At 40.8% G+C, this 23,392-nt stretch overlaps 1 protein-coding gene across 1 annotated transcript in view; it reads left to right on the top strand.

Annotated features, from left to right (window-relative positions):
• MGAM (maltase-glucoamylase) overlaps positions 1–23,392 on the top strand; it is an 87,525-nt gene that overhangs the window by 11,488 nt on the left and 52,645 nt on the right. The window contains exons 4-13 of the mRNA XM_018046851.1: positions 8,575–8,695; positions 9,812–9,921; positions 10,766–10,917; positions 11,774–11,945; positions 15,158–15,257; positions 19,986–20,098; positions 20,406–20,531; positions 21,430–21,561; positions 21,712–21,828; positions 22,899–23,012. Coding sequence (XP_017902340.1) covers positions 8,575–8,695; positions 9,812–9,921; positions 10,766–10,917; positions 11,774–11,945; positions 15,158–15,257; positions 19,986–20,098; positions 20,406–20,531; positions 21,430–21,561; positions 21,712–21,828; positions 22,899–23,012 — 1,257 coding nt within the window. The remainder of the gene's footprint in view (positions 1–8,574; positions 8,696–9,811; positions 9,922–10,765; positions 10,918–11,773; positions 11,946–15,157; positions 15,258–19,985; positions 20,099–20,405; positions 20,532–21,429; positions 21,562–21,711; positions 21,829–22,898; positions 23,013–23,392) is intronic.

The following is a 23,392-nucleotide window of genomic DNA, read 5'->3' as shown; positions in this document are numbered from 1 at the left end:
TTTTATCCACCATTCCAGAATTTAGTTGAACGATCCCACTGATGGCATGCAGCAGAAATATTTAACATAAATTCCAGATATCCAGCTTGGGAGAGAGATGGTGGGTAATGATTTTCAACTCTTTGATTTTCAGGATTGGAATGTATTGTATAAAAAGAGATTTACATGGTTAAACTAAACCTGCTGAGTAATCATTTAGTTAAGTTGAGAACAATTTGCAATTATGTGTTTCCTGTGGATAAGATTAATAATAATACTAATGGTAATCTTTTTGATGATATTTGAGTGGTCACACTATTTCTTATTCAGAAACTTTCTCATATTTGATAACAAACATACTTGGTAATTATCTACTTATTACTTATGTCTTTTTCCAAATTCCAGTTTCTTATCAATAAGTGTTTAATGAAGCAAGTTTTACAGTATATTAGCAAGTATATTGGAGAAGGTGATGGCACCCAGCTCCAGTACTCTTGCTTGGAAAATCCCATGGATGGAGGAGCCTGGTGGGCTGCAGTCCATGGGGTCGCGAAGAGTCAGACATGACTGAGCAACTTCACTTTCACTTTTCTCTTTCATGCATTGGAGAAGGAAATGGCAACCCACTCCAGTCTTTTTGCCTGGAGAATCCCAGGGACAGAGGAGCCTGGTGGGCTGACGTCTATGGGGTTGCACAGAGTCACAGACACAACTGAAGCGACTTAGCAGCAGCAGCAGCAGCAGCAGGTGTATATCAGATCATTATTAGTCTCCAACCTCAGAATTACTCTGTGTCCACACAACATTAATTAAGAGCCATTGTACTGTACTGGGAAGGACAGTGAGCTGCAAAGGCCTGAATATAGACTTAAGTTGTCTTGAACCAATAGTGTAGCCATTGGGCAGCAGCATGTTAGGGGAGCCAGGATATTAATTTCTGGTCTTGGCTGTACTTCTGAAAAACTCTGCCACTTGGTCACTAAATCACATTTCCCTTGCAGACTGTCCCTTGCAGACAGTCAAGACCTTATCAGTGACATGAGACAATGTGGACACTGAAATTTATTCACTAACAAATGACTACTGAACAAGTGCCAGGAATGCTACTAAATCCTATAGTTAACAAGATTTTAAAATAATGCCTCTGAGGCCCTGACAGATGTTCTGTGAACTTCACTGTAGTGTAATTTAGGGGACTCGAGATTCTAGATCATAAGAATTGCAGACATGGCATGTTCTTTGCTGTAAGACTTCACTATGGGATAGAAAGAAGTGGTCAGGTTAACTTTCTAAACCAAACTTAAAGTGTGTATTATGAAATTATAAGTAAGGCATTTTAATGAATTGAGATTAATTTCACTCACTTGTCAAACTTCCTGAACATAAAAGTGTCCAGGTAATGTTTGACTAAGTAGAGGGTGATTTGGAAGTGTCTTCTTAAGTATTTTTCAACTTCTAAAATTGCTGCCAGTATTTGAGAATGGGATACCTTTCCTCACTCTTATTACCTTTGTATAAAAACTTTCTGGTTCTATATTTATTCGCAACATCAAGTTTTCCTGGTATTTTAGAAAAGTCTTTATTATCCATAACAACAGAGGGCAGAAGAGATACAGAAACTGGATAGTTAAAAATGTATTTATATTTGGGTTTGGGATCTAGTTCATTTGAATGAATGCATCCAACGTTTTTGGATTCCCTGTAGGTCAGTGATAAAACCGTTCTGAGAAGAGCTAGGCAGCTATGAGCCCTGCTGCTTCTCACCTGCTCCACATTCCCTCCATGTTGGACCAAGAAAACCAGGCCTAAATTGTTTAGGTCCCCTATTTTCTTACAGCATGGTCTCTGTATTTATTCACTGCTGCCAAATGAACTACTCCAAACATATAGCAGCAATCATTTCGTAACATCTCCCGTTTCCATGGGTCAGAGATTTGGGAAGGGTTTGGCTGGGTGGTTCTTCTGCTCTATGTGGTGTGGACTGGGATGGCTACACACTTGCAGGCCGATGGGCTCTGGAGGGTCCAAGATGGCTTCACTCATGTCTGGCACCTTGGTGAAGATGGTTCTGAGGTTCACCTCACCTGGGCCCCACCCCCTTTCCATGTGGTCTTAGAGTCTTTCTCTCTGAAGATTGCAAGGACAAACGCAAACAGGAGAGAAGGAGGCATCCCAGGTGCAGTGCGATTCAGTGCGAAAGGCGGTAGCCCCCCTCTCCTGATGGTGCTGTGTCAGGGACGTGCAGCCATTTCATACATTCTGATTTTGATCAGAGTAGGTATTGGCAAACATGAAGCATGTGGAGAGCCACTGGACGGTATAGGAAGAACAGGACGGAGGGATGGAGGGCTGGAGGAACCAGTACCTGATACAGGAGGGATGGAGGGCTGGAGGAACCAGTACCTGATACAGGATGGCTGGCAGGGCTGAATGAGCAAGGTCCACTGCGGACCCTTCCCCTCCAGTGGCAGGAGATGGCTTAATTCTGACTCACTCAGGCCGACTCTCATTGCACCAGGGATGCTCATTGCACCTTCTCGCCTGTTTGCACTTGTCTTTGCAACCTTGCTTTCCATCTTTTATAAATGCTACAGTTGCTGAGGTCCTGATTTTTCAATTTAATCTTACATCTGCTGCTTCCTAATGACCTAATGATCAACACATTCCCAGGCATATGTAGTTTTATCAGTAAATTATTTTCAGTCTTTCTGATTTGTACACATTTCTTGCTCGCCTTATTCTAGATTCTCCTCCTTGTTTTTATTATACATGTTGCAAATGTCTTCTGCTGTAATGAGGCGGTGTTAACCTATTTTATGCTGTCTTAATGAACAGATGTTTTATATTTTAGTGTAATCAAGCTCAATCTTGAGGAACAGTTCCAGGAACACTAAAAGCAAAAAAGAAAAAAAAAATTGTAACTTTAAAAGAAAGCAGATCTAATATAATAATTAACTTATTTTGTATAAATTTATTTCTATAAATTTTCTTAGATTTTAATTACACAATATTATGTCAGAAAATAATGATGTCTTAGCTTCATCCTTTTTGTTTTACAATTTTTAGAAAATTAATTTATATATTTTTTAAAACATTTATTTTTAATTGAAGGATAATTGCTTTACAATATTGTATTGGTTTCTGCCATATATCAACATGAATCAACCATAGATATAGACATATCCTCTACCTTTTGACCTCCATCCCACTTCCCACCCTTCTCTGTTGTCACAAAGCCCCAGTCTGAGTTCCCTGAGTTATACAGCAAATTTTATTTTCTTGTCTTATTAGTCTTGTAGTGTTAGGACCTCCTATACATATTTAATTATAATAAGTCATAGATATGGGTCATCTACACTTTTTTTCTGATTTTAAAGGAAAAAGGGAATGTTTCTAACATTTCACATTTAGTGAGATGCTTATTATAGGTTTTAGGTAGATACCCATTATCCAACTAAGAAACTTACTTTTATTCTCAGTTTGCCAAGAATTTTATCTTGAATAGCTGATCAATTTAAAGGGTTGTATTGTGTACTTCCTTTAATAAGTTATGACAAATTATACAGTGGGTTTCCTAGTGTTGAACGATTCTTGTGTTTCTGGGAGAAGCACCACCCGCTCTTTATTTAATATGTGGCTGATTTCTATTGTTAAAGCTGTGTGCTCGTTTAGGTTTTTACATTCATGGATAAGACTGGATGCTAGGTTTCCTTTTTCTTTCAGGTTTGACTATGATGCAAAATACTTGCTTTTTTGTTTCTTTTCCTCTCTCTAAATGCTAAGAAGGATTGAGGGGTAGAGGAGAAAGGCTCATGTGGAGCAGAGCTCGACTAGGTCATAAAGAGTGTCTTCAGCATCTGGTTTCTCACCGTCTCTGAGTTCAACCCAGTGTTTCCCTCTGTCTTAGTGTAGGAGCCTGTACGCATCTATTAAGCAAAGAGCAAAGTAGCTTTACTTTTTGTCTACTTTATCTATCAGTTACTGAGGGAGTTCTTTAAAACTAGTCCATGATATAATTAATATCTTTTTCGGGTTTCCGTTTCGATTCTTTAAATTTTTTTTTTCCTGTAAATGCTTAGAGTCTTTATTATCAGGTGCATATCAGATTTGAGATGTCATATCTTCCTGGTGAGTTTTCATCTTCATATAGTGACTCTGTGTCTCCCTAATAGTGAATATTTACTTAAAGTCTACTTATCAGCTATTACTATAGTTCTGGTGTTTGGTTAGTATTCTTCTCACATAACTGTTTCCCCCGTTTTCTGTGCTTTTGTAAGCTTAAATTTTGGGAGTGCTGTCTATAAGCAGCTTCAGTTGAATGTATTTCTGTAAATGTAATCAGATCATCTTTGTTTTCTAAGTTAATTATTTAAGCCATATAGCAATTGACCTGAAAAACTACAGTCTCATTTCGTGTTTTCCACTTGTTCTTTTTTTCACATACTGCTCCCCACTCACCTTCACTCCCATATACATGTTTTCTTTCCTTATTTTTTGCATTGAGAATTTTTTCCCCTTAGTACTGTATTGGAAATGCTACACCCTATATTATTTTGGCAGTTTCTCTTAAATTTTAATTCTCAGGTTTGACTTCAAGGGTTGTTTTTTGTCTTGGGTTTAGGTCTGATTCTTTTTGTGTGCCTTCGATCCTTTTCATATTGTCTTTTTCATAGCTTTTCTCTGCAACTCATTTCCGATATTTCGCATACTCTTTACTCTCTTGTCTGTGTGCCTGGGCTCTGCTTCTTCCCGCACTGCTTCCCATCACTGCTTAGCTCAGCTGCAGGGCCTGGGGTTTCCAGGCAGCCAACACTTCTTCTGCTGCCTGGGCCACTCTTTGATCTTTGCCCTTTCCAGTTCAATGAAGAGATTATTAAGCTCCGGGAGCATCCTGAAATCATTCTTCTTAACACTCTTTTCAACACCTTTCTCTTTTCCTGTTATACTGAAGTTTCATCTGAATGGGTTTTGAAAAGAGAAAACAAAACCTGAGGACTAGTTGAGTTCACAATGAAGCCTGATTCCATAGCAATAGAAGCCACAGATGGACACCATTTTTTGATCGTTAATATCAGTTATTAGCATAAAAATTAGCATTTGATTAAATCTAATTGTTTATATATCTAAGCAATTTTTATGTGTCTTACATTTGTAAAGCATTCCCATATCCCCTGAAAGTATGTTCAGTTCAGTTCAGTTGCTCAGTCGTGTCCGACTCTTTGCGACCCCATGAATTGCAGCACGCCAGGCCTCCCTGTCCATCACCAACTCTCGGAGTTCACTCAGACTCACCTCCATTGAGTCAGTGATGCCATCCAGCCATCTCGTCCTCTGTTGTCTGCCGGGATCCAGCCCCCGCAGGATCCAGGGGAACCTGAAGGAAAAACGGTGTTGGTGGATGATTTAGAGAGAGATAAGGAAAGAATATTGTAGATAAGAAAATGGAGGAGAGAAAGAGGCTGATATTCCTTGGTTTACGTAGAAAGCCAATAAAACTCTGAGACAAGAAGTTTGCCCTGTTCACGGAGGCCACAGGTGCCTTCCTGGTCTCCTGAGGGAGTGAAGATGCAGAATGTCTTCCCGTTCAGGTCTTAGAAACCCAGGCAGATAAGTGAACGCAGGGAGCCTCTATGCCCCAAGGTATCAGCCTGAAAAAGAAAGTAAGAGAGAAAAAAAAGAGAAAAAGAGAAAAACACGGGGTGACCAAGATTCTTCGAGAGAGGCCCAATAGCTTTATTTTTAAAAGGTACTTTTATACCTTGTCTTATACATAGAGGGAAATGAAAGATGCAAAGTCATACAGAGTCAGCCCAAACATTACATCTGTTTTGTCTTTATCGAAACCAGGATTTTTTCTGCAAACCTTTTCCAAAAACAATATTGTGTACATTATCTTCTGGCCTTGGAGACCTGTGAACACTTTATGACCCTCTTTTGATAAAGGCTGCTCAACCAGAAAACTTATTTTCCCTCAAAATGATTTTTCTTATATTTCTAATCTATGTCAGCCTCAGAAAGTATTAAACAAGTTATATTTCTCATGAAGCAAAGGTGCAGAGAGTTACAAGAATGAACCAATTAGCTCAAAAGTCTGATGTGGTTAATTTCAAGGCTACACTTGCTTTTCTTACTTTCCAACTATGTTAACTAATGCACTTCCAGGTACACAGTGGATAAGAGATATGGGAACTTAGCAACAAGCATTGGCCCAATTATGAAATCCTATGCCAGCACTACTCTAATAACTTAACTCTTTGAAAAGCTCTATGTTTTAGGCTTTCCGTGCCTCTCATAGTTGGGAGGCTGTGAATAATCACATGCGTAGCTGCAAGAGTCTGGATATACCTGCCAAGCAAGTTAGAATGCCAAAAGAGGGGTTTGATTTGAAATATTTTTCTCATGTCCAAGAGACTTGTTAGCTATAGCCCTAAGTTGATTTTCTCCAGAGAAAGGTAGTCAGGAATAGCCTCCTGTTAATGTCAGAGGAGTTGGTGAAAGTCATGAAATAGTAGAACAGACAGATTCTGGTTTTGGGGTAGATGCTCAAAAACGCCTAGGGAGCCCGTTGAGTCCTGAAGCCTTGCTAAACAGTTCTCTTCCACATGACCTTGTCATGGGTGGGATCTCCCGTGGTGGCTCCTGACAGTCGTCCCCTTCTCCTCGTGCCCCCAATCCCTCCCAGCATCAGAGTCTTTTCCAATGAGTCAACTCTTTGCATGAGGTGGCCAAAGTACTGGAGTTTCAGCTTTAGCATTATTCCTTCCAAAGAAATCCCAGGGCTGATCTCCTTCAGAATGGACTGGTTGGATCTCCTTACAGTCCAAGGGACTCTCAAGAGTCGTCTCCAACACCACAGTTCAAAAGCATCAATTCTTTGGCGCTCAGCCTTCTTCACAGTCCAACTCTCACATCCATACATGACGACTGGAAAAACCATAGCCTTGATTAGATGGACCTTAGTTGGCAAAGTAATGTCTCTGCTTTTGAATATGCTATCTAGGTTGGTCATATGTTCAGCAGATACTTAACCCAGACTATAGAAACAAACAAACAGAGAGCAAGAGAACTAAATTTTGATCCTTGCCTTCTCAATAGCTAACTAAGTGAGCTTTGGCAAATCACTTCACCCCTGTGAACTTTGAATTCTGTGGCCCGAGGTTCTTCATTTGTAAAATAATGTAGCAGGGTGTGTTCATTATCTGTTGCTGTGGAAGAAATTATCTCCAAAATAATGGCTTGGCGCAGCAAACATTATTTCCTCACAATTTCTATGGTCAGAAATCTGGCCTTCGTGTATCTGAGTGCTCTTGGCCAACAGGCTTCTGACACACTGTGATCGAGGTGTCTGCTGGGACGGGGGGATGATTCTTTTCAAGGGAGAGTGTTGTGATTACTGTAATCATTAGCAGAATTCAGCTGCTCAAGCGTGGCTGGGCTGAGGGCCTGAGTGCCTTGCCGGGTGTTGCCCAGAGGCCTCCCTCGGTTCCTCACCATGTGGGTCACACTGCAGTGCAGCACCTCACTTCCCCCAGAGGGAGGGCTCCGACAGAACAAGGGAAAGACAGGGAGGAAGACAGGAGACTTTCTGTAATCTGATCTTGGAAGCTACAACTTATTTTTGCTATAATATTTTATTATTACTCTTCAAGAGGAGCACTTTCTTTGCATTTTGTTGTATTTAATTTGACGGCTTCTTCCAGATTAGTTGACATGAGAAAGAGATTGTATTCATTTTAGTTATCCACGTGCATGCAGGCTGAGTCACTTCAGTCATGTCCTACTCTCTGTGACCCTATGGACTGTAGCCCGCCAGGCTCCTCTGTTCGTGGGATTCTCCAGGCAAGAACACTGGAGTGGGTTGCCATTTCCTTCTCCAGGGGACCTTCCCCACCCAGGGATCAAAGTCACATCTCTCTTGTTTCTTTTGTTGGCAGGAGGGCTCTTCACCACTAGTGCTACCTGGGTAGCCGGTAGTATCCATGTGATTGAGTCGTTAATTATAGTTAAAGGCATGTAACTTTTAAAAATAAGAATTAGAATCTATTTGGGTTTCATGGAACAGTTGCTTTCTGCCTTGGGATGAACTGAGAGACTATATATAAAAATGTATATATATATTTACAAATATACATAATATATATGCATATATGTCACATATACTAAGTATACAAATTTATAATATACACATTTAAAAGTCAAAGCAAATTTACTTTGATTTCAAAGCTTCTGAATAAAGTTAATTGCCAAGTCTTTTTTTAAAAAGCCAAAACCAAAATTAATGAATCTGTATTTGTCATTTTGGCTTACTGGTGATATAGCTATATTGTAGTTTAGAATCTTTAAATAAATTTATCAGTTTTATTCTGATGAGAGGTATAGAATGCACTGCAATCATATACTGTTATATGATAACAATAACAAAGAAAGATGTTAGCCAGAAAAATGAGTTTTGAGGGCAAACACTGCTTTGACTGGGCTGCGGCACAATTCCTCTGACTATCAGATTACTTATTTGTAAAACAAGGTTCATGAGACCACAGGCTCCAATCATATTTATCAATGAATGGAGTTACTCTGACTGATCTCTTATTTCAGGCTACCTGTGACCAGCGTGGCTGTTGCTGGAGTCCTCAGGGAACCATAAGTAAGCCCTGGTGCTACTATTCTAAGAGTCATGGCTATCAAGTAGGGGGCGACCTCATGAACACAAATGCAGGTAAGCCGAACTGAGCCCTGAAGAAGGAACTCCAGGTCCTCTGGAGGGTGGCTCTGTACACTGCAGTAGGAAGCTGTACCAGCAGGCAGGGTGTTGCTCTGCACGGCCACAGTGCCTGTGATAGGATGGGCACTGCTCTCAAGCATGGACTGGAATCTATTTTGGCATCAAGGGAAAAGATCACTCTCTGCCTTAAGGGTTGGGAGACATGTCCTGTTCCTGTCTTTGTCCTTATGTGTGTGTGAGTGCACTCAGTTGGGTCCAACTCTTTGTGACCCCTTGGACTGTAGCCCCCCACACTCCTCTGTCCATGGGAGTTTTCAAGCAAGAATACTGGAGTGGGTTGCCATTTCCTTATGCAACCTTGTCTATACATCGTGATCTCTTTGTTCCCCAAGTTTCTAACTTTTAAAGAGAGATTTGGACTCAGTCACCTCTGAGACTACCAACAACTCTAATACAATGCAATTTTAATGATATGGAAACAATTCCAATTTTATCAACATTTTATTAAAGTTAGCTAGTCACTGTCACTGTTCATGGACTAAACATCCCCTCTTCTTTTCTCCCATCGTAAAATGCAGCTATAATAATGAACATTCTGGGGATAACAGAAGTTGACCACTTGGGGGAGGCTCTTAGCATAAAGGAAGAGCATGCTCTTCCTCCAGGGCCTCTTGGCCCGATGGACTTTTCTAATAAGGTCTGGACTCTCATCTGGTGTGTCACCTAACTAAGGAGATGGCGTCAGTGCCTACGATCACCTGTGATGTAACATGAAGACAACAGAGAGGGAATAATGGATATGAACACATAGAGGACTGAGAGTGTAAAGGGTGTAGGAGTGACTGATGGGCTGATGGAAGGAGAGGGGTGTTTCTGTTCAGATTTTGGAGAAGAGAGGCATAGCTTTTGAATAAAGTAGCAGCAATGCCTAGCTTCAGAATCTGGTCCAGTGTGGTATGCGTGCATGATGAGGTCCACATCTGTGTCTCCTCTTCTGATGGGAAGCTAAGGCTTCTCACCAGCCCCTTTGACACGAAGGTTACTTGTATGCAGCTGTTGTTTGTGAATTTACACAGCTGACTCTGAAAACTCTCTTCCTTTTCACGTTAGGATTCACAGCCCAGCTGGAAAGGTTGTCTTCTCCATCTCTGTTTGGAAATGATGTCAACAATGTCCTTCTCACAGCAGAATACCAGACATCTAACCGTTTCCACTTTAAGGTTGTAGTTTATTTATATTTTTCATATTATTTTCTATTACAGTTTATTACAAGATATTGAATATAGTTCCCTGTGCTCTACAGTATGACCTTGTTCTTAAACATTTATGCTATATATTATAGTTTTGTTATGTATTATATATATGTTAATATGTTATGTATTATAGATTTTGTTTGCTAATCCCAAATTCCTAGTTTATCCCTCCTCAACCCCCTTTCCCATTTGGTAACCAAAAGTTTGTTTTCTATGTCTTTTTCTGTCATAAATACATTCTTTTGTGTCATATTTTAGGTTCCACATATAAGTGGTATCAGATGATACCTGCTTATTTAGAAAAATTTTTGTGAAGTTCTTGTTCCCTTCCTGAGGACTGCAGTTACTACAAAAGAGAAAAATTTGCTAGTAGAGTATTTTTATCTACTGTCATTTTCTTACTTAGCACCTGTATGTTGAAGGTACCTATTGCCTTCCTTCAGTGTGATAAGTTCCCAGATATATATTATAGGGTTCACTGGTGAGTTTTGGCTTTCATGCATTTTCCCTTGATACCACGTGAAATGTGGTAGGGAGGGGAAGAAAAGAATGATCACAGCTTTGAAAATTCTTGAGATAAGTCATGTCTGCAGACTTACAGTGTATGTTTCTACCTAAAGACTAACTTATGTCCAAGTGTTAAACATCTGAATTGGGTGACGTAATTTCAGATTAGGATGTAATCTGCTGCCCAGATTCCAGTGCCAGGAGCATAGGTGTTGGGAAGCATGGTGTTGGTAGGCATGCTTCTGTTTTAGAAAAAGTAGAGATGTTTCCAATTTGACTTATTTTTGCTAACCTCTCTGGACAGTTAACTGACCAAAACCAGAACAGATATGAAGTACCCCATGAACACGTGCAACCCTTCACAGGAAATGCTGCCTCTTCCTTGACGTATAAAGTTGAGGTCTCCAAACAGCCGTTTGGCATCAAAGTGATCAGAACGAGCAACAATCGTGTTCTGTAAGTTTTGGAAACTTACCTAGAGAGCTGAGTCTGAAGGTTATGGAGGAGGGAGGTTTGCAAACCTGAAAAAGAATGCCTTTCTATAATAATCTAGATGATTGTAAGCTCACTGATGGTGACCAGACTCTCCACCTTCAAATGCATACTTTTCGCTGCCTTTCTGCCTCTTTCTTTCTTCTTGCTCCACTATTTCTCTTTCTCCCCCTCCTCCTCTGTTATGACTAAGCATTTATTATAGGCCAGGCACTGGGCTGTGTCCTTTTTCTTTTTCTTCCTTCCATTAGGTCATTTTTCCTCTTTATTGTCCCTTTTTTCCCTTCCATCTTTCTAACACCTATGCACCAGTAGCTCTCTGTAGAGCATCTACAATAATGTAAGAATAATCTGATCACATAATAGAGTATTAGGGGGACGAATCTAAGAAATGTGCCAAATGGTACCTGATCTCTTTCTTGTTATCCATTGGAAAATATCACAGGAGGGCAAATGGAGCCAATTAAACAGGGAGCATCGAGTCTTTGGAGGCTTCCCAGGTGGCATTAGTGGTAAATAATCCAATTCAGGAGATCCAATCCAGTCTCCAATGCAGGAGATCCCTGGGTCCATCCCTGGGTCAGGAAGATCTCCTAGAGAAGGAAATGGCAGCCCACTCCAGTATTCTTGCTTGGACAGTCCCATGGGCAGAGGAGCCTGGTGGATTATAGTCCACGGGGTCACAGAGAGGTGGACGCAGCAGAGTGACTGAGCAGAGCACAGCACACTGAGTCTTTGAGCTGTAAGGACAATTTTCTAAGCAGCTGCATTCTCTCCACACCACTTGCCCACCTGTCCCATGTTTTCTACCTGTGTCCAGGTTTGACTCCAGCGTTGGGCCCCTGCTGTTTGCTCACCAGTTCCTGCAGCTCTCCATCCGACTGCCTAGTGCCAATGTGTATGGGCTGGGAGAACACGTGCACCAGCAGTACCGGCATGACATGAACTGGAAGACCTGGCCCATATTTGCCAGGGACACCACCCCCAATGGGGTAAGCTTTCAGATGGGCCCCCCTTCACTGAATATCATAGCCTCTTCATGAGGTCACTCCTAGCAGTGCAGTTCGGTTCAGTCGCTCAGTTGTGTCCATCTCTTTGCGACTCCATGGACTGCATCACACCAGGCTTCCCTGTCCATCACCAGCTCCTGGAGCTTGCTCAAACTCATTTCCATCGAGGCAGTGATGCCATCCAACCATCTCATCCTGTGTCATCCCCTTCTCTTCCTGCCTTCAATCCTTTCCAGCATCAGGGTCTTTTCAAATGAGTCAGTTTTTCACTTCAGGTTCAGCATTAGTCCTTCCAATGAATATTCAGGTTTGATTTCCTTTAGGATGGACAGGTTTGATCTTCTTGCAGTCCAAGGGACTCTCGAGAGTCTTCTCCAACACCACAGTTCATTCTTCAGTGCTCAGCTTTCTTTATGGTCCAACTCTCACATCCATACATGACCACTGGAAAAACTGTAGCTTTGATTAGATGGACCTTTGTCAGCAAAATAATGTCTCTGCTTTTTAATATGGTGTCTAGGTTGGTCATAACTTTTCTTCCAAGAAGCAAGCGGCTTTTAATTTCATAGCTGCAGTCACCATCTGCAGTGATTTTGGAGCCCCCCCAAATAAAGTCTGTCACTGTTTCCATTGTTTCCCCATCTATTAGTCATGAAGAGACGTGCACGCAGTACAGTATAACAGTTAGGAATAAGCTGCTAGGGTGAGGCTACCGGATCTGAATTCTGGTGCTGCTACTCACCAGTAGCAGAAGAGGGCAACAGAGGATGAGATGGCTGGATGGCACATCTGATTCAATGGACATGAACTTGGGCAGACTCCAGGAGATGGTGAGGGACAGGAGGCCTGATGTGCTGCAGTCCCTGGGGTCACAAAGAGTTAGACATGATTTGGTGGCTGAACAATAACAACAGCACTCACCAGTTATGTGGTTCTGGGCAGGTTTCCCCTCTGTATCTTTAGTTCCCCATTCATAAAATGGGGGTAGTATACTTACTTCATAGGGTTGTGATGGTGATTAAATGAACAGATACATATAGAGTCTCTATAAGAGTGTCTTCCACATAGAAAGTGCTCAATAAATACCAACTACTTTTATTTTATTTTCCTTTTGAACTAACCAGTTGTGGAAAAAACCAATATTGATTCTTCACAATATGTTGGTTCTGATCACCACATTTTAGGTTGACCTTTACAAATTACCAACTTACCAGGTTTGTCAGCAAAATAGGATAAAATGTCAACTAAAATTCTGTATTAATCATTCTTTCCTTGAAGAATGTTTGGGGCAGTGAGAGAATAGAAGGAATAAAGTTTCATTGTTGTTAATTATTTTATTTTTTCTCTGTTTTGTTTTTACTGCTAAAATTCAAAGTAGAGATATTTTCTAGGCTCAGCAATACTACATTCAGGTTTTGTTCAGCAACTTTCCTGATTAAGCAGAACTAGTGACTGGATGAAAGGAAATTAGAGGAATAATTTATTAAATGACTTTAAAAAATGCATTATCTCTATTTACCAAAAGAACTCTGAAAAAATAAGTTTATTTTACTCCATCTAACAGACAAAGAAACTGAGGTTTAGAGAAGCCAGATAAACAGCACAATGTAAAAAATAAAACCAAAACCCAAACAAGAGCTTGCCCAGTAGCTCAGTGGTAAAGAATCTGTCTGCCAGTGCAGGAGATGTGGGTTCCATCCCTGAATCAGGACGATCCCCTGGAGAAGGAAATGACTACCTCCTCCAGTATTCTTGCCTGGGAAATCCCTTGGACAGAGGAATGCGGCGGGCTACAGTCCATGGGGTCCCAAAAGAGTCAGATGTGACTTAGCTACTAAACAACAAACACAACAACAAAAAATAGTTTGTAAGGAACAGAGATAAGATCTAACCCCTGGCCCATGCTCCTTACCATACCACATCCTATCAGAAAAACAGGACCTGATTCAGAGCAGGTCCTCTGGGATATGGCTGCTGATGCTTGTTTAATAAGGAGCCTAAGATCCTTGCTGCTTGAAGTATGCAGTACAGGAAACACCACACGAGAAATTTGGGCTCTCAGCTCTCTCTTCTAACTACTAAATCAGAACCCACACCTTAATTAAATTCCTTTGGAATTTTTATGCATGCCAAATTTTGAGACGTACTGTCCCAGAGCAGTGATTCTCAAACATGATTACACTTTGGAAACACCCCAGGAAATTCAACAAACTATAGCTGCCTGCTTCTGTCTCCAGAGATTCTGTTTTAATTGAGGTAGAATGTGGCCCAGGTTGAGAACTACTGTTCTCAAGTCTAGAAGCCCAGCTCAAGTTCTAATTTTTACTTTTGTAAAGACTAGAAGACCAGATATCTTAAATAGATCTCCATCTAGTTGCAAATTAAATGGTGCCTGATTTATATATGACAGAGGATGAGATGGTTGGATGGCATCACCAACTCAATGGACATGGTTTTGGGTAAACTCCAGGAGCTGGTGATGGACCGGAAGGCCTGGCGTGCTGCTATCCATGGGGTCACAAAGAGTTGGACATGACTGAGTGACTGAACTGAACTGAACTGATTTATATAAGGACTTGATGGAGTTTTTGCAGGTGGGGTTAGGTCAAACCTCTTTGAGTCAAGGTCAAGCCTGTTTGAGGGCTGCTTTTTTCAAAAAAAATTATTGGAGTACAGTTGATTTACAATGTTGTGTTAGTTTCTGGTGTACAAAAAAGTGATTTAATTATGCATATACATATATCCATTCTTTTCTCATATAGATTATGACAAATTATTGAGTAGATTCCCTGTAGATCCTTTTTGGTGATCTATCTTATAGATAGTAACATGTGTATGTTCATCCCAAGCTCCTGATTTATCCCTCTCCACCCTGCCAAGTTTCCCCTTCGGTAACCCTAAGTTTGTTTTTGATACCTATAGAGAAGAGCTTTTATGAACGACAGTTTCAAAACTCCTGTTCTTCTACATCTTAACACATCGTAAGCTCTCACAGCCGACTCATTAGTATAAGAAAATACTAATTCATTTGATTAACATCAACATCAATATAGACCTTGTATTAGAAATCTGTGTCTTCTTTGACCACAAGTTCTTTTGTCCATTTCTTGCATGATTAATACTGATTTCCTAAGCTCTTTCTGGCCACGTGGGGCTTATTTGTAAATTTTTTATTTTAAATTGTCTCTCTGCAGGATGGAACTAACTTGTATGGTGCACAGACATTCTTCCTATGCCTTGAAGATGCTAGTGGATTGTCCTTTGGAGTGTTTCTGCTGAACAGCAATGCCATGGGTAAAAGACTAAAGGAATATTCATGAAAAAAGTACTCAGGAATGACTTTCAGTCCCTTTCTGACAGCACCATGATAAAGGAATGGCGCCCTTTAGGGTTTCATATCTCCTCTGATTGGATCATCCCTATTTCATTACTTGTTGACCCGTGGTGGCCATGAGTTGAGTGTCCTCTCCTAGCTTATGATTTTCTTCCATCTGTTTGCCTCTGTTGGAAAATTTCCTATTTTTGAGTTAAAGCAGCTAACCTTTAGTATAAGCTATTCTGAGGCAGTTTCTACCAATTTATCTTTCTCCTTCCTCAGACATCCATCCAGTACAGGGGTTAATATCAGCTTTGGTAAAAAACAGGTAATTCTTCTAGTGTGTGCATGCTTTGTGTCCGACTCTTTGTGACCCCATAAACTGTAGCCCACCAGGCTTATTCATCCATGGGATTTTCCATGCAAGAATATTAGAGTGGGTTGCCATTGCCTACCCCAGGGTTTCTTCCCACCTCATGGATCAAACCTGCATGTCTTGCATGTCCTGCATTGGCAGGTGAATTCTTTAACGCTGAACCACCTGGAAAGTCCAGTTGTTCTAATAGCTGAGCCTAACCAAGGAGATACAACTGAGCAGTGAATGTTGCATTGAGACACCAAGGGTAGCAAGGTGAAGTGGGGTGAGTGTTGAAGGCCATGCAGAACATTTTCAGACAGTTTAAGATCTCATGGTAATATCATAGGATTCCAGAAAGTAGCTCACTCCCTTATCTTTGAAGGTTTTAGACCAGATCAATGATTCTTAACTATTTTTCTACTTGCACCATCCCATATAATCCCAGGGCTATGATTCAGTCACTGTAGAGGAAGAGCAGTTGTGTCAGAATCCCAGAGTTGATGATCAGCATAGGATATTGATCCCCACCGTTTTCTCAACTGAGACTCAGTAGACTAGATCAGGGCCACTCAAAGTGTGGTTCGTGGAAGGTTCACAGACTGTTTCAGGTCTACAGTAAGACAAATATAGAAACTGAAAGTAAACATTGCTATAGCATCCAAGTGCATGCATGAACCTTTTTTCTAGTGTTTAATTTTTGTGTTATTTTACAAAAGCATCAGTTTGCAAAGAATCAGAAATTTGAAAAATTAGGCTCTGATTTTTTTTTTTTACCAGATTGTTTGAGAATAACTCGAGTGATACAAGATGATTCTAAGATACTTAATTGAATCTTAGATGATTCTAAGCTACCTGATAGTCAAAGAATAGAATGAGGTAATGCAAATGCAGTTTCCAGTGGCTGAAAGGTGGCTTAGTGTATCTAGGGTCCTGTGACCTTTCCCTCTAAGCCTGGCCAGACTGATTTTTAAAAATTTATTCCTTTTAATTGGAGGATAATTGCTTTACAATGTTGTGTTGGTTTCTGCCATCCATCAATGTGAATCAGCCATAGTTGTACATGTCCCCACCCCCTTGAACCTCTCTCCCACCGCCCACTCCATCCCTCCCCTTTAAGTAGCCACAGAGCACCAGGTTGAGCTCCCTGCATCGTACAGCAAATTCCCACTAGCTCTCTATTCCACCTGTGGTAATGTATTCATCTCAATGCTACTCTGTTCGTCCACCCTCTCCTCCCACTGTGTCTGTGAGTCTGTTCTTTCTGTCTGCATTTCCATTGCTCCGCTGCACACAGGTTCATCAGTACCATCTTTCTAGATTCCACATATATGCATTAATATATGATATTTGCTTTTCCTGTTTCAGACTTACTTCATTCTGTATAATAGGCTCTAGGTTCACCCACCTCATTAGAACTGACTCAAATACATTCCTTTTTATGGCTGGTAATATTCCAATGGAATATTACTGAGATGGTTGGATGGGATCACTGATTCAATGGACATGAACTTGGGCAAACTCCAGGAGATGGTGAGAGAGAGGGAAGCCTGGTGTGCTACTGTCCAGGGGGTCATGAAGAGTCAGACATAACTTGGCGACTGAACAACAACAGCAATGACAATATGCATCACAACTTCTTTATCCATTCATCTGTCAGTCGACATCCAGGTTGCGTCCCTGTTCTAGTTATTGCAAATAGTGCTGCAGTGAGCATTGGGGTACACGCGTCTTTTTCAGTTACGATTTCCCCAGGGCATATGCTCAGCAATAGGATTGTTGGCTCATATGGTAGTTTTATTCCTAGATTTTTAGGGAATCTCCATACTGTTCTCCATAGTGGCTGATCAACTTACATTCCCACCAACAGTGTAGGAGGGTTCCCTTTTCTCTACATCCTCTCCAGCATTCATTGTTTGTAGATTTTTTGATGATGGCCATTCTGACCAGTGTGAGGCGATTCCTCACTGTAGTTTTGATCTGCACTTCTCTGAAAACGAGTGACATTGAACATCTTTTCTCGTGTTTACTAGCCATCCATCTGTCTTCTTTGCAGGAATATCTTTTTAGGTCTTCTGCCCACTTTTTGACAGGAATTTTCGTTTTCCTGGTATTGAGCTGCATTAGCTGCTTGTGTATTTTGGAAATTAATCTTTTGTTAGTTGTTTCATTTGCTATTATTTTCTCCCATTCTGAGGGTTGTCTTTTCACCTTGTTTATAGTTTCCTCTGCTGTGTAAAAGCTTTTAAGTTTAATTAGGTCTCCTTTGTTTATTTTTGGGCTTATTTCCATTACCCTAGGACATGGGTCATAGAGGATCTTGCTGTGATTTATGTCCAGGAGTGTACTGCCTATATTTTCTTCTAGGAGCTTTATAGTTTTCTGCCTTACATTTAAGCCTTTAATCCATTTTGAATTTATTTTTGTGTATGGTGTTACGAGGTATTCAAGTTTCATTATCCCTAGTGCAAATCAAGGTGATGGGGAGACTTCATCTTTGAGAATTGCAATGGGGGCTTAGAGAGGTTTTGAATTTATAATATCATCTCTAACATTGTTTTAGTTTGGCTCTTGCTTGGTGTGAGATCTGCTGAGGCTATGACCTCTGTGAGTCTAGCTGGGTCATATCCCTGTAGTTATGATGGGTAATGGGATTGGAAGAGCAAGTTCTGTAGTTGTGAATGTCTGAGGAGAAAATTTTTTTCTCTGTCCTCTTAAGTTAGGTATTTGGGGGCCTGTGAATCAATCTGACAAAAGACAGGTTAGTAAGAGAAAGACCAAGTTTATTTACATGAGTGACATACATATGCACAAGAGTGCTCAATAAGTAGCTCAAAGGGTTGGTTAGAATCTGGGTTAGAATTTACATACCATCCTACGGGCTTCCCTGTTGGCTCAGATGGTAAAGAATCTGCCTGCAATGTAGGAGACCTGGGTTCGGTCCCTGGGTTGGGAGGATCCCCTGGAAAAGGGAATGGCTACCCATTCTAGCATTCTTGCCTGAAGAATTCCATGGACACAGGAGCCTAACAGCCTACAGTCCATGGGGTTGCAATGGGTCAGACATGACTGAGCAACTAACACTACCATCCTAATAAGGGAGAGGAAGAAAGCTACTCAGGATGAAGCAAATGACTCCCTGAAGGGGTGAGAGGGCATTTAATGTGACAACAAATGACTTTTCGGAAAGATTGCAGAGTCCTTAGGAGAATAGTGGGCTCCCCTGGTGGCTCAGAGGTTAAAGCGTCTTCCTGGAATGTGGGAGACCCGGGTTCGATCCCTGGGTCGGGAAGATCCCCTGGAGAAGGAAATGGCAACCCACTCCAGTACTCTTGCCTGGAGAATCCCATGGAGGGAGGAGCCTGGTAGGCTACAGTCCATGGGGTCGCGAAGAGTTAGACACGACTGAGCGACTTCACTTTCACTCTAGGAGAACAGTGCGAGTTGGATATTCTTGTGGCCATGTCTGTTTGGGTGTGCTGCCAATTTATTTATTTAAAGATTTTGTTGATGTAGACACTTTTAAAAGTCTTTATTGGATTTGTTGGAGAAGACAATGGCACCCCATTCCAGTACTCTTGCCTGGAAAATCCCATGGACGGAGGAGCCTGGAAGACTGCAGTCCATGGGGTTGCTGAGGGTCAGACACGACTGAGCGACTCAACTTTCACTTTTCACTTTCATGCATTGGAGAAGGAAAAGGCAACCCACTCCAGTGTTCTTGCCTGGAGAATCCCAGGGACGGGGGAGCCTGGTGGGTTGCTGTCTCTGGGGTCGCACAGAGTTGGACACGACTAAAGTGACTTAGCAGCAGCATTGGATTTGTTACAAACTGTTTCTGTTTTATGTTTTGGTTTTTTGGCTGTGAGGCACACGGGATCTTAGCTTCCTAATCAGGGATCAGACTTAAACCCTGTACAGTGGAAGCCAAAGTCTTTAACTACTGGACCACTATGGAAGTCTGACAGCAGAGTACTTATGAGAGGCTTTGTGTTTAGGTTGATAAGGGATTTTTTTTTTTTTTTTTGATAAGGGATTTCAGAAAGTCAAACATCTTCAACTTATAATCATTCTTATGCTACGATGGTTGCTTTTACATGAAATCCTGATACAACACTGAAAATACTCCAGTCACCAGTATGAAAATCTGCTACAGAACAAATGTTTTGACCCCTCTCATGATGTGAGAGTGGACTTTGACCATCAGAGTTTGTCCCTTTTTATACAAAAACGAGGTATTATGATCACTTCATTAGTGTTCAGATGATGGGGGATCTTCTAGTCTAAAACTTTGTAATTATTACTCTAGAACAAATTCTAATGTTTATTTGCTTCATTTTTAATCTTCAAGAGGTTTTCCTCCAGCCCACCCCAGCTATCACTTACCGCACCATCGGGGGCATTCTTGACTTTTACGTGTTCTTGGGGAATACTCCAGAGCAAGTTGTTCAAGAATACCTAGAGGTAAACTTATGATATCATGATTATGGTTAAGGAAATCTTAAATAACACAAAGAAAATGAAATTTAATATAAGTGTGACTTATAAACATATGCTGTTAATATTATAAGTAGCTGCTACAAATGTGCTACTACAATTTGACCCTACCCTCCATGATTTATAAAGGGGCTGGAAAAATAGACTAGCATCTGACATAAAGGAAATGGTGTGTTGGGAAGTGGGTATATTTTGTGCCCCCAAACTAATGCTCAGAATAAAATTTTTTAAAAGCAGAATATTTCCTAACTTTCATTTTATATCATTCTTTCAGCTTGTTGGACGGCCAGCCCTACCCTCATACTGGGCGCTTGGGTTTCATCTCAGTCGTTATGACTATGGAACCCTAGAGAACATGAAAGAAGTCGTGGAGAGAAACCGTGCTGCACAGCTGCCTTATGTAAGTAAGATTTCAAAAAATGCTCAAAAAATAAAAGAATTGGGGAATAAGAACGTCTGTTTATATTTTCTCCTCCTGAGTTTTTTTTAAAAATATATAACAAAAATATTTTTACATATTCAGAATGCCAGACTTTTTTGTTGGGTCAAGCATTCCTTTAAAGCAACTGGTTCTTTATAGCAGGTAATAGTTCTTAGAGACCACATTTATGGGGTTGGGAGACAATCTGTTTCTTTCTCTATTTTTCTTACCACATGTTTTGATAGTACAATTTCCTTATGCTTACTGTATTGATTACATTTCACATAATGCATTTGTTATTTGACTTCTCAAAACACTCATTTTCCTAGTTTAAGTGATCAAAAGGATATAGTACATGCATGTAGTAACACATTTTTATGTTTTAAATGACTGCACTTGAATGTGTCTATTATATAATGAATAGTGAGGTTTTGCAAGAGATGCAAAGGGAAAAGCCCAAAGTTCTCTGGAATAATCATCTTCTCTCCTCTACCTCATGCCCTTGGAGGCAGAGATTAAGGTCTTATAGCAAGAATCAATTTCATTCTGGGCTCCACTGTTTTTGTAAGAGTAAGATTAGGAAAGAATAAATGTCAAAGACGGCTCGAAGTAGAAGAGAAGCAACAAGACAAAATGGGGACAGTCAAATGAGGGAGAGGAGGTGGGGGACACAGCCCCTTCCCTTCTTTGTTGTGGATGACATAGCATTTAGGTAATGGATGTGCTTTGACAGCCTTAGTGATTTTTTTGTGATTGTCGTGGTTTGTTTGTTAAATTGGACTTTAATGCTAGAGGGCCAGACAACAAGGCAGAGTGATGCAGCTAATCTGATTCCAGGGATGGGCCCATAAATTGTGGACCTTGTGTATTCTTTCAGGATGTTCAGCACGCTGATATTGATTACATGGATGCAAGAAAGGACTTCACTTATGATCCAGTAGCTTTCAAGGGCTTCCCTGAGTTTGTTAAAGAATTACACAATAACGGACAGAAACTGGTCGTCATTGTGGTATGGGCAGTCCTCTTATACCCCCACATCAGGTCCTTGCTCTTCTTTGTCATTGAAGCCCCCTCTCCCCACCTCATCCCCAATTTCCAATCTCCTTTCAGTGCCTCTGGCTTAAAGCTAGGTTCCTCACTGTATTTTTGTCCTTCTTAGGATCCTGCCATCTCCAACAACTCTTCCCTAAGTAATCCCTATGGCCCGTATGACAGGGGTTCAGATATGAAGATATGGGTGAATTCTTCAGATGGAGTGACTCCACTCATTGGGGAGGTAACTTAATGGGGAAGCTAGGAGCTGGTAGAGGGGGCTGTGGCTGTGTTATATGTGTGTGAGTGTGTGTGTGTGTATAATTGTTCTGTTTTACATTTTCAGTTATCATATTTGCTGGGGATCGACTTGCCCTTGTGCTTTCATCTCCAAATACCTACTAGCCATCTGAGCTCTTACATTCCCTTCATAGCAAAGTCCCTTTGAACAATAGACATAGATACTGCATATTTCCCTCCTCACTCCCCATTTGCTCTTTAGCTGACTGCAGTCTGCTTTTTTCCCCCATCCCTCCTCTGACAAATGGCACCAGTTATTTTCAAACTGGCAAATCCAGTGGAACTGTTTCTTTCCTTTTCTTACTCAATTTTTTCTGTTATCTGACAAGTTTGGCTAGTTCTTTTTCAAATTTCTATTTGTCCTTGTCTTCCATCAAATTATTATCTGCTGCTTCACTTCTAATATCTCTGCTGACCTGAGTATGTAGTGTTGGACAGGAAGTGGATAGAAAGACAACAGAGAAGAGTGCCTGATGGTTGGAATATACAACTTGTGATGCATCAGTTGAAACTACACAGTACTCTTCCTCATTTGCTTCCCCTGTGCTCAGTCAGTAAAGAATCCACCTGCAATGCAGGAGACCCGGATTTGATCCCTGGGTCAGGAAGACCCTCTGCAGAAGGATCTGGCAACCCATTCCAGTATTCTTATCTAGGAAATCCCATGGACAGAGGAGCCTGGCGGGCTACAGTCCATGGGATCGCAAGGGTCGGACTGGACTTAGTCACTAAACCACCACCATTCCCTCATTTATCATTCCTGGGACTGGGAGTTGAACATTAACAACGATTTAATCATTAAAAAAAAAAACTTCTTTTCTTCAAGTGTCAGTTGACAACTCCTATTTATCCTAAGTATTTGAAGTGCTTCACGTCTTTAACTGAAAGTGACCTATGTCTGGGCCGCTCTGTTGCCATAATCATATTAGGAGTTTCTTTGTAAAGTACTGTACTCTATTTTACTCTGTACTCATTTAACTTTCTCTGATTAATTATTTTCTTTTCTTCCTGAAGGTCTGGCCTGGAAAAACTGTGTTTCCTGATTACACCAACCCTAAGTGTACTGCTTGGTGGACAAATGAATTTGAGCTTTTCCACAGTCAAGTAGAGTTTGATGGAATCTGGATTGTGAGTTCTTAACATTTTTTTCTCTTTCCCTAAAATTAATTTTTATTGAAGTGTATTTGCTTTACAGTGTTGTGTTAGTTGCTATTGTATAGCAAAGTGAATCAGCTCTGCTTATACATACATCCCTTCATTTTTGTATTTCCTCCCCCTTTAGAGCTCTGAGTAAATTCCCCTCAGCTATACAGCAGGTTCTCAATTGTTATCTAGAGTTCTTAACATTCTGTTGAGTAGGCGGCTAACAATCAGACTCTATGTCACTGAATCATGGAGCACAGGGTCAAGAGGAAAGGAAAGCAAGAGTGGCAGTGATTCCAAGTATTCCCTCTCTTACTATTCAAATAATCTTACCAAGACATGTAGCTTAGACTCAAAAGCAGATT

This window comes from Capra hircus, chromosome 4 (assembly GCF_001704415.2).
Source record: "Capra hircus breed San Clemente chromosome 4, ASM170441v1, whole genome shotgun sequence".
Classification (NCBI taxonomy): domain Eukaryota; kingdom Metazoa; phylum Chordata; class Mammalia; order Artiodactyla; family Bovidae; genus Capra; species Capra hircus.
This window is presented reverse-complemented; position numbering and strand designations above follow the sequence as displayed.